Source organism: Rhinoderma darwinii, chromosome 8, assembly GCF_050947455.1.
Source record: "Rhinoderma darwinii isolate aRhiDar2 chromosome 8, aRhiDar2.hap1, whole genome shotgun sequence".
Taxonomy (NCBI): domain Eukaryota; kingdom Metazoa; phylum Chordata; class Amphibia; order Anura; family Rhinodermatidae; genus Rhinoderma; species Rhinoderma darwinii.
This window is the reverse complement of record NC_134694.1, coordinates 17,140,192-17,152,529: the sequence shown is the minus strand read 5'-3', so window position 1 is coordinate 17,152,529 and position 12,338 is coordinate 17,140,192. Positions and strand designations below refer to the sequence as shown.

Here is a 12,338-nt window from a genome sequence, read left to right as displayed (position 1 = left end):
GGTCCGCACCTATCAGCTTTTCCGGTGCCCGCAGGCAGCTAGAAGTTATGCAGTGGTTGGTGCCAGAAGCAGAAGGCTCCATACACTGTATAGCGGCCATGCTGGGTTACTGCAGCATGGCCGCTATACTGTGACCGGAACCATCTGGTTATGGCACCGACCACTGCATAACATCCGGTGCCCGGAGGCAGCTGGAACAGCTAATCAATGCGGGGTCCGGGTGTCGGACCCCCACCGACCATCTACTGATAACCTATCCTATGGATAGGACACAGTATGAAAAAACACCCCATGCCTGGACAACCCCTTTAAGCATTGGGCTTTCCATGTAATGCCCGACATGCTGGGTCCTCCAGAAACTCTCCACTCTAATAAGATCTCTCAATTCATTCAGAATGTCCCACATGGGTATTTGAAAATGGGGTTTCTAAACCAGACAACCGCTTTCAGCTTTATGACAAAAAAAAGTATAATTTAAGTTTTATACTAGAAGACAAGAAGTTTGCTCTTTTTGAAAAAAATATTGTTGACTATACGATTGCCGATTATTGACTTTGTCTTACGAGGAGGCTGAAAAAAATATCCTTACAATTCTTACTCTATGGTCTATGCCGGGGCGTGGCTATAGGGGTTGCCAAGGTAGGAGTCGCAACGCGGTCCTGGTGCCTCTTTGCGACATAAGATACCAGTATCAAAAGTGGTACATGAGGAGGGATCCTGGTACAGTTTTTTCATTAAAGGGCCCAGGAGCTTCAAGTTACACCAATGGGTCTATGTAATAGGGTGACCCATGTCCTCGGGTCCCAGGGGGAATCGGCCTTATTGCCATATTATAACAAACAAAAAAGTCCCAGAACCAGGTTGAGAATAAGACCGTTGTGAATAAATCATCCGTCCAGACAAATTCATAGCTCATATACTCAGTCAAAACCTATTTTCACACCAGTTATTTGACTTCTTGGCAGCTTGAGATTCAACAAGAGATGTTCCAAGTCAGCCTGAGCTACTCTGAAGAAAATCCATGCCCAGTCATTGGTATGATCTTAGGGAAAAGAAAAAGTGAAGGCCAAAGAAGGAAATAGCCACGTAGTTTACCCCATTTTGGCTTGGTCCCTTGACAAACATTGAGCAGCCAGGTGGAGCGTTTGCTCAGGCTGAGGTTAGGGGGAGAAATGAGGAGGCAACTTGCACTTTCCAAATTATATTGCTTCAAAGTCTCTATAAAAACATGAAATTCCGTGAAAGAGCCCCCTGTGCTGAAAACCAAAGAGTAAATGCAGATGTCGGGTACTGAATAATTATTGTCCCACTGCTGGGTGTGCGGGAAGTTAACAAAAAAAAATTAAATATAAAAATTTAAAAAATAAAAAAACACACCAAAAAGTTGTACGATAAATTTATTTTAATACGGTATCTGATAATCCAGAAAGTCTGATAATCCGACACTTCCAGCATAGAGCTGCAATAAAACGTAGAATTTGATAAAACCAGAACCATAAAAAATAAGCAAACAGATCGAACTAAAACTCCTTGGATTAGAAAACCGTTATTTTGTGTGGTCTTTTTGAAGGCTTTCTACCCTTATATACATTTTATACACTTTCCTAGGACGGTCTGATAATTCAGAATATCTACCAGGTCCATTAATATTGAGTTAAAATAATTTTAATGTATATAGACTTGCATAATTTCTAAAAATCTGCATATGACATGTAAAAACAGGGTTACACATTGTGTGTTTTTTCTGAACTAACAATATTTCGCAATAATTTATCATCAGGATTCAAGATTGACCCTCAATTTGTTTTGAAGAACAATGGGGGGGGGGGATGTATCAAAACAGGTGAAAAGGAAATGTGGAGTATTTGTACATGGCAACCAATCAGTTTGCTCCTTTCATTTTCCAAAGGGCCTCTGAAAAATAAGAGGTGTAATCTGATTGGTTGCCATGGGCAACTACTCCACTTTTCCTTTTCACCAGTTTTTTAACCTCCCCAAAAATATTAGTACAGTGATCCCACACTTTACTATATTAAAAGGGTATTCCACGGGATATGCATGTACGCAGCTCTCTCCATTCACTTCTATGGGCGTTAGGCCCCATGCACACGACTGTAAAAATTCTCCATAATTGCGGACCGCAATACGGTCCGCATTTACGGAGCCATTCGCTTCTATTGGCCGCAGACACCTTTCCGTATCGCTACGGATTGGTGTCCGTGCCGTAGAAGTGTACTGCAAAGGATATAACATGTCCTATTTTTTGCATTTTACAGGCCATGCTCCCATACTTTGTATGGGAGAACAGGCCAAAAATGCGGGCTGCGGCCATCGGTGGCAGTCCGTGCCCTCGCCTATCAGCGGGCTGTGATTACGGGCACGGCTGTGTGCATGAGGCCTCACAGAAACAGTTGAGTAAGTGCGCTATCACCCATAGAAGTTAATGGAGAGAGGCCCATATGCGCAGCCACCTATGCATTCACTCTCCACCTCGATGCGGCATCCGGAGGCGCATTAGGCCAGTCGTGGTATGGGTTCAAGAGATGGGGTCCCATATATTTTCCAGGGGGTGAATGGGGTATAAAATATCTCATTCACAGGCATTTTTTACTGTACAGACACAATCTATACAGTGTTTGTGTAATTCTCTGGAAATAAGCTTTCCGTACCTGAATAGTGGCTGGGAGCCCTGATGGTATAGCACGGAAGTGATTGCGGTCGAAACGTAGATAAATCAGCTTCTTTAAGGGCTTAAAAGTCAAAGGGGAGACATTTCCATCATGAAACCCATTACCCTCCATTTCAAGAGTAAGCAAATTACCTAGACCTAGAGGAAGAACAAACATATTATCACACCTTTGAGGGTTGTTCTAAAAAAAAATAAAAGTATTACATAATTTTCTTAAATTTTTGTCATTTTTCTATTTCGAATACTTTTCCTGTAATTAAGGTTTACAAGTGGTTGATCGGTCTGTATGACGCATTAAAGGGTCCTAATGCTGTGACCCTGATTACTAGAACGAAGTAGTTTTCTAGTTGGCACTTAAGAGACGAATCGGCATAGCAGAGCACAGCCGACAGGAAACTAAGTGACAACTCTTTCCTATCGCCATTGACACTTTGATCAATGGGGGTCCGACCACTGCGTAGTATATGCTAGCAATATGCCACCAATGTCTATCCTGAGGCAAGCCTTTAAGTTCCTGGGGTCAGCAAAATACCAAGACCCTACACAAAGTCAAAGGAATGGAGGGTCCTATTGGTGAAATGTGCGATCCCACGTAATTCTTTTTATGGATATCAGGGAACCAGGCTTCTTAGAGAGTGTAAAAAAAAATTATTCTACTTTTGTTTCTGACCATTGCGGCAACTTTATGTTGTGTTGAAACCATGTTTAACCTATGTATTAGGCGGCCCCACACATGTCCTGGTCCGGTCTCAGAAGTGGTGCCAGATGACGTGAAGCATATGTTAGGACAATACTAATATGTGCCGAACTCTGCAATATATGCTGTAATGTATGTTGCTTACAAAGCATATTTCATCCCAAACAATCTGCACAATGTAAGAGGAACAATAAACTCTATCCTGGAGCATCTTCAAAAAGTCTGGAACGTTAGAAGGACACAGTGTCACATGAACACATGATAAATTACCATATCATCTAACAAATGTGTTGCAAAGCAATATTGCACAATCACGGCAGGGACTTAGGGAGATAATGGCTCCGGAATGCTTCAAAAACAACAAACTATTCTAAAAAATGTGAGGTTTTATTTTTACTCGTGATTGTAAATAGGGAAAATAGGAAATATTTCCAATTAAAATTTTATGAAATGTTTACTCCACCCAAAACTAGAAGGTCAGGGTTAAAGTGCAGTTACTGGTGGCGATAAGAAAACATGGAGTGCACTACTAAATCGGACGTGTACCACAAACCAGGACCCTGTTCAATTTTCTCCCTTTGGGTTAAAAAAAAAAAAAAAAAAAAAAAGGACCCTATGGAGTCCCACATAGCCGTACATCTAATGTAGGAAGCTTATTACAAAATCAAAATGGGGCACCTCCTACAATTTTGGTGGAAGTGCAGTAACTTTTTGGTGGAGTACAGTCAAGGCCAATACAATGACAAAAGCAAAAGGCAGTAATGGTAAAAACCACCTCTCATTCATTTGGACCGAACCTGTGCATAATCCCTATGGATATACCCAATATGATGTATCACGACAAGAAAAAAGTTTATAACACACTGCTCCTCCTCTTTAATCCACAGTCCCCAAAAGCATTGAATTTACCAGAGTACATTAGCATGTTTGAGAACTACATGACCTGTGTTGAATAAATCTTTACATAAACCCATTGAATCCCACTAATTAGATTTGGCATCATGGATAGACTGGCCTAGCGGAGGACCAGAGAATCCTATTGTGGGCCCACCTTGACTTAGTACTGTAGCCCACCTGCAAGAGTGCCCATCCGGTCCAGTAAAACATTTTTAGATGTTGAGCTTTGACTATAAACATTCATAAAAGGTGTCTACCCCATGTAGATAAGCAAAATTGGTGTTATCAGCCTTTAATAGGGTAGAACCCCACAACCATGTCCTTTGGCGGGCCTGATGTAACCCTATGAGACACGATTTGCCATTTAAATCTTAATAATACTGTCAGTGACAGACCCGTCCACAATACTTCTCAATTATCTACCCCAAACAACTTCAGAAAGACAGAGGTCTCATATACAAATGTACCACAAGTATGAGATCATTGAGGGCAGGCAAACCAAGGGCGGTACTTCAACATTGTAACAGAGCCACCATGTACCAAAAGATAAATGTAAAAAGCCCAAAATTTTTTAAAAAAAAGTTATTCTGATCAACATTTTTTTTCCTTACCCCGGAAACTGTGTCGGTTTAGTTCCAGAAGTTTATTATCGTTGACTTTCAGTTCCTGGAGAGACGGTGGGAGCTGTGGCAGTGCAGTCAGGTGGTTACCATCCAAATTAAGCCGCTTCAATTTGGTTAAATTCTGAAATACAGTAATTTCGTTTCAAATTTGTCACGAAAGAAAATTGAAAACCCACCAGTGAAGATTCAGAAGGCACTTATGTCTACTACAGAGGCAATGAGACGTCGCTAGAAAAGTGTGATAAACCACATTTAAGAGGTCTCCACCTAAATTTATATTTTCTACGGCATTAAAAAAGATAGCGAAAATCATGGTTTGAGTAAAGCTTACAGGAAATTCTGCCTTGATCTGAGGGCCTAAGTGATCTAAGAAAGACTGGTTGCTTGGGACACTTTACCTAACAACTCCATTGAAGACTGGTTTCTTGGCAGTGTACTCATAGCAACCAGACGGTTAGACATGACAACTGTTCAGTCCAATGATTCCAAATAAATGTAGGCGAAAAATAAAGGTCCACCTTGGAGACAATTTACGTTTATATTGGACTGTAGGGAGTCTTTACCTTTGTGACTCCTTAAGTTCCCACCTATCAATTCACCGCAAACTCACTCAGATAAGCTTTGGCAGGTGTGCAAGTTGGCCAGTAAGTCCATATTGCAAATACCACTGAATGCCAACCACTAATTGGGCATCCAGTGATACTTATACGAAGTGTTTCAGTGCCCATCAAAGTACCAGTTTCCTTATATAATCTTTTACTTGTCCTACAGCAAGTCTTTTGTTGCATTTGGAGCAATTTGGTATCTAAACAGAAAGCTTGGTTATATGGGTGTGCCATGCTTTTTACACACTTATGCCCTTACATTAGAGGCTATGAAAGCTCTACATGCATTAAGTTCTATTTTTGCAGCACATCTAGGGCTTGAACGTTGGTCTGCTACAGCACGAGAAAGAGGACCGGAGGCAGAAAATGTAAATTCAAGATTTTACATTTCTTACCTTGAAGACATCGTATGATAGGCCTGAGTCATCTAGTTTATTCTTGCTTAGGTCCAACCACTCTAAGTTTGGGAGACCTGTAAAAGCCCTAGCGGGAAGTTTGGTAATCTCATTCTCTGTAAGAAAAAACATGAAAAGAAAAAAAATTCTGTATTAGACCCCATGCACACGACTGTAGTTTTCATCAATAATTACGGATGAAATTGCGGACCCATTCATTTCTATTGGCTACTGACACCTTTCTGTATATTTACGAATATGTGTCTGTGCCACGGAAATTATCCGCAAAATATAGGACATGTCCTATTCTTGTTGGCAATTGCGGCACAGACTCGCTATAGTCTATGGGCGCTTCCGCAATTGCAGATGGCTACAGATGTGTATCTGTAGCCATCATATCCGTGTTTGCAGACAGTAAAAACCCTTACGGTCGCGTGCATGAGGCCCTATATAGTTTAAACCATAGACTGACTGCATTCAAGGCTGGTCACAGGGCTGTGCGACCAGGAGCATCACCTGTCATTACTAAAGTGAGCGCCACTGGCCTTGATGACCTGGCACCCAAGTCTTGCACCCCTGATCACACACTTGGTACCCAGAATGCAGCTACATTGCCTAGTATATTAATTTGACAGTTTTATTCAAGCAACAAGGAGAACACACAAACTCCATAGAGATGTTGTCCCTGGCCAGATTCGAACTCAGGTTCCCCACCTAAGACACTTATTAAAAACACGTAGGGTCAATCATTACATCTGCAGATCTCTTTGTTTGGTATTCTTTATGGATATTTTTCACTGACTGCTGTATTCATTTTTCCTGTGCGGATAAGTTTTAATGAAGGTCCAATTGAGGATCATTGACTTCTCGAAGGGTCACCACTACATCTGGGATCTTTTGTAGGACCACCGCAACATCTCAGCAGATATTTTACCTTTTTAACTCAACAAGTTAACTGCAGAAGTCACTGTCCCTCTAGATCAGGAAGACATTGTGGTCCTTTGCGGTTGAACAATTGAGGAAGTGCTCCTGAAACCATCAATGAGCAGATTATGTAATTTTCTATGGATTATGTTTTCTGTATTGAAGGATCATATTTGGTGTTTAACTGTATTTTAGCCAAAAATCACAATGAATTAGGTCGTTAATAAGGAAAAAGATTGGTATATAAACATAACTAAGGTCGGATTGGCCTACCAGAATACTAGAGGATCCTCTGGTGGGCCCAAAAAGGTCCAACAGAAGACAAACCCATGCCCTATGTGCGCAATGAGAACAACAAATCCAAGTCTGACACTGGCCATCATGGTCTTCATTCCATATGAAAGCAAGTAAATAAAAATACTTAAATATAGAGAAATCGGATAAGGAATCCATGGTTCATAATGTGGGACTATAATACATATATTGATATACCTCCTGCATAGCGTTTTATTGATCTATACTGCCCGTGCCTATGGCACTGCCTTGTGCATGAGCTCTAAACCCATTATTATAAGAAGTCAGTTAAACTACCAGTATGTTTTTGGGAGAAAAGCCACACAGACATGGTGAAAACATAGTAACTCCATGTAGATGTTGAACTTGGTTGGATTGAACACTAAGCCACCAAAAAAAACTTGAACCTTTTTGTGTAAATACGATCATTCGTATCTAAAGGCACTTTTACACGTGCCAATGATCAGGCAAACAACCGTTCATATAAACACTCGTACCCGATCATTGCCGCTCGTTTATCGGCTGATCAGCCAAATTATGCGGCCAATAAAATGGTCTCTAGTCAGAAGCACATCTCCCTGTGTAAACGTGCTGCCGACATGATGAAAATGTATGGGAACGAACGATCGTGGCATCGATCGCTCGTCCAAATACATAACCGATCATTGCTCCTTATGAAAGAAGCAAACGAGCGCCGATCAACGAGCTATCTTGTTGATCGGCGGATGTTTTCACAGCCCATATCAGGTATATCGGGTATTTAAACCCTAAGTGCTAGTGACATAGCTATAGGTGGTGCAGAAGCAATAGTCACAACCAGGCCCTGGTGCCTGAGAGGACCTAAGAGCCCATCTCCCACAAAAAGACAGAAGTATTATAAATGGCACATGGTAGGTGAAAGGCTGTGTTACAGATTTTACATAGTGAATCCTCTGCTAAGTTAGTATCTAACAGGAAATACATTTTTTCGGCACGCGGTTTCTTTCAGTTGAGAGCTTTTAACATGGTAACAGGATGGGCCATAGTAAGATTTACTGTAATGTACTGAAAGGGTACAATTTCCTTTGGGCCGGAGGAAGATACAGGAGTACATACTGTTGGATGCAGATGAAAGTAAACCTCGGAGATGAATAGATAGACAATCCCCTGAACTTAAATAGTACATGAGAATTATTAGGACAAATAAAAACTTTTTGGCTTCTCTAATAAAAGACTTTAAAACCATTAAAAAAAAATTCACTGAATGCAAAATACACAGGTTTTGCCTATTAAAAGGCTTCATGAAAAACGAAAAAAGTTCCACTGAAGTATGAAAATCCTGTAAAAGGAAAGGTCATATAAAAAGTAACAATGTGTTTGCATTTTTGATGCTGTGAGCGACCACAAAAAAATGCAATAAAGTAAAAAAGGTTTAAAAAAATTAAAAAAATTCCTGAACTCATCTGCAGGTCTGTGAAATGAAACGTTTTCATAAATATCTGGGATGCAGGTGGCACCCATATGGGTGAGTGACACACCAAAGCAACAACTGGTTTCAATCAAATTCTTGTTGATTCGGGGATAGTAGTAAAATGGACGGAATCATTTAATGTTTCCATGCGTGCTACGCCATTTATGAATAGTTTCACAACAAATCCACTACTCAGTAGCGTGTATACAAACGTTAATATACTTTTTGGTGTTTTGTCATACCAGATCTATATCGGTGTCCTTAGAGGCCCATATATTAAAGGGATTCTCCGGGACGAACATTAATGGGCTATCCTTAGGATAGGCTATCATTGTTTGATCGGTGGACGTCTGACTTCAGGGACTCTCGCCGATCAGCACAATGAAGGGGTTTGCGATGTCCCTGTTTTTGTTTACATAGACAGAGCGGATCATCCATAAGAGCAGTTGTGCTTGGTAATGCGACTCGTCTCATTGAATTGAACAGACGAACCACTGCGCCTATGTAAATAACACGGGTGGACATACCATATGTGCAACCTGTGTAGCTGAAGAGTTAAATGGAGCCCACTGTCACCCTAAAAGCAGCTTCCAACTTCTGGATTGTTAAAGAGACACAAGGGAGGTGCTCTATGACAAACTATTGAGACCAAGTGGTCTATATACTCATCTAGCACAGGGCCCCCTACCATCTGTGTCCACTCCTAGTAAGAAACGAAAAAGAAGCAGCAGTCCCAGGAGCAATACTGCCCCTTCAGAGTGCTGACTGGGGGTTGGACCGCCACTGATCAAACATTAGTGGCTATCCCAAGGGCAGACCATGTTATAGCCCCAAAGAACCCCTGTAATTAATTACATATGTGGAAATTTCCACTATATCATGTTACTAATAGAATTGCTTACTTGAGCCAAAAAAAAATGTTTTGGTGGTCTCCAACCTATGGCTCTCCAGCTGTTGCAAAACTACAACTCCCACCATGCCTTGACAGCCTCAAAGCATTTGAGTGATCTGCTGATGTTGTCAGAGCAGGACTGGGCTTTTCTATACGGTTTGTTCTGCTGGATTGGTGTGTCTATAGTGTTTTTACGTGGAGTTGGAAGCCTATTTTTTATTTATTTTTTAAAGTTGGGCTTCTCCCAACCAATATTCTATGGTGAGCTAAACCTATTTAGAAGATAGTAAAACATTGATACCCCTCCAGGATTTTCTTCTCTAAGTCTGTACGCTGTTCATGGAAGGAAGTCTGCACTTATTGTCCATTTTTACATTCAGTTGTTGAGTTATGAAGAATGCAATGCAACCTTGTGCGCACAGCTAACAGGACCTCCACAAGACCCTCTTATCTTGCTTGTTCTCATTTCCCTTCCACCCACCTTCTTTCTGAAGAACATAGAAATTAGAAGCTTCAGTACCTCTCAGTGCGGGATATAAGGGGAATGGTACCCTAATCTCCAAATACATCTTCCCCAATCATACCAAATATCCTTATACCACATACACGTGAGGACATTTTGCTGCAATAAGAACCATTTCCACCACCTAGTCGGGCTGCGCAGAAGTGACTGCAAGCTCACTGACCATTGGTTCGCAATCTCCTCTTCCTTCACGTCAGGGGAAGCGTTCTCCACTCCATGCCCATGGTGACCATGTCAGTGTCATGGCGCACAGCACTCACAGGATGCAGTCACCATGGCAACATCGACGCTAAGCACCGTTACTGCATCTGACACCCGCTCCACGCTGCCACCTTCCCCCTACCCTGCTCGCAGCACCGAGAGACGGCCACAGAAGGAAAGAGAAACATCAGACAAGCCACAGAGGACGCTAGACGAGTGTGCAGGACAACACAACATCACACATGGACAGGCACAGAAGGGGGTGAGATCACACATCCAACAATGGGGTCACAGTACACTTAACGGGGCAGTACCACCCCCTGACATATCACCAAAAATTGGTCAGATCCGCTAAATTATTGCCACTTGTGTGGCGACCTTTAGGAGTCGGTAAGTGAGATAAGGAGAGAAGATGGGGGTCTCCATTCTGGAGATGATGGGAAGGTCTTTAGGAAACGCCCTCTAATTAGCAAACACAAATCTTTTACTTGATGGACAAATTATAGCTCAACGACTAATTACTTATTACCAAAATCATATGCTTTGCATGTTGGGATATTCAAATACTAGACTTCCAGGGCTGCAATGAGTGGATGAGTAAGACTTCTTGAGTAGGGGAGTATTATTTGGGCACTATATGGTGGTATTAGTTGTACACGACGGTACCGCTAGGACAGTGTGGTAGTATTATGTGGCTACTGGATGGTAGTATCACTTGGGAACTGTATGGCAAGAGGAGAGCTACATATTCCTTAACCTGAGCGTGTTGCAAAGGTGAACCTTCTACATAAAATTGATGTATATATGATAGTCAGTGTGATGACTTTTTTGCAGCTAAAATGCATCTAAAATACAAAATGAAGCAACTCTACAAACATTGGATTAAAAAAATATCTATATTCTACCATTTTGTGTATACAGCTTCTACACAGACGTAGGTGTCTCCATGGTTACAGACTACAAACAAACCCTGTGTAGTCGGATCCTGCAATCATGTGTTACTCCCCCCCCCCCCTCTTCTACTGATAGCTTAGCAAGAAGACGGGCATAGGTAATGGAGTAATACATGACGGCAGGATCAGACTACACACAGTTTGTTTGCAATCTGTAACCATGGAAACACATAGTTCAACATAGCAGCTGTATACACAATTTATTTATTTTTTTACGTATTATTAGAAATGCACTACAGCAAGAAAACATTGGTTGCAAAGTGCACATACCCTTTAACAATATTGTAGCATACCAAAACAGGCTTTGACGTGGTGGAGGGTAATTGGTGATTCTAGATCCTCTCGTTGCCTATTTCATTTGTCATATTAAATAATACATTTTAGTTACAGGAAAAAGTTGACAAGCTTCATCCAACCGCCAGATGTACATCTGGAATACACCATGTGGTCTGGAAAAAATGTCTCCGTTTTGATCTGCTTTTGACCGCGGCAGATATATCTAAGCCCGCTCTGCTCCAGTGCAGTCACGACTGGTGCTCTACACCTTGTGAAGGTACTTCAAGTACATAAATGCTGCGTCATGTGATGTGCGTTTAGTTTATTGCTTAGCGGATTACATTGTATTTATCTGGGTTGGGAAGTGACTGCTTTAGTTAAAGCCATTTTTTACGCGGTCAGATTATTAAATGAGGCCAGATGTGAGGAGGGAGATCTCATGGAAAGCTTCTCCCTCACTTCTACCTCGTGACTATACAGAGACATAAATATTAGCAACGCCGCCTTAAAATGACAGCAATAGTGCAGACAGCACGGCTCCATTATTGCACATGTAGCAGCTCAGCGTTGATTTTATGTCTAACCAAGCTGCGGAAGAACGGTTCCACCCAACATGTATTCCAATACCGCAACTGATGCTGCCAGCCTGTGCCAAGCATGCCAGCTGTTTCTCTAGTGCCAGGTCCTTTAAACACTTTTTTCACAGTCAATTATGACAGAATATCATTTACATGTATATAAACCTATATAGCTATAATTTAAAGTTATTTCAAAGTCAAAGTGCAAGCAGAACAGAGTATTTCAGCATAACACTTAAGAGTTTGCATCAAATGGAAAAAGATGAGGCCGACTTCCTACAAATCTGAGCATGTGGAGGTTACTAACTGAGAACATACTGAGGGTATGTTCACACGACCTA

The 12,338-nt window shown here is 41.5% G+C and overlaps 1 protein-coding gene across 1 annotated transcript in view; it reads right to left on the bottom strand.

Moving 5' to 3' along the window:
- The window catches only part of LOC142658611 (extracellular matrix protein 2-like), a 39,674-nt gene that overhangs the window by 14,164 nt on the left and 13,172 nt on the right, over nucleotides 1-12,338 (bottom strand). The window contains exons 5-7 of the mRNA XM_075834193.1: nucleotides 5,907-6,022; nucleotides 4,895-5,027; nucleotides 2,670-2,827 (exon numbers count right to left, since the gene is read on the bottom strand). Coding sequence (XP_075690308.1) covers nucleotides 2,670-2,827; nucleotides 4,895-5,027; nucleotides 5,907-6,022 — 407 coding nt within the window. The remainder of the gene's footprint in view (nucleotides 1-2,669; nucleotides 2,828-4,894; nucleotides 5,028-5,906; nucleotides 6,023-12,338) is intronic.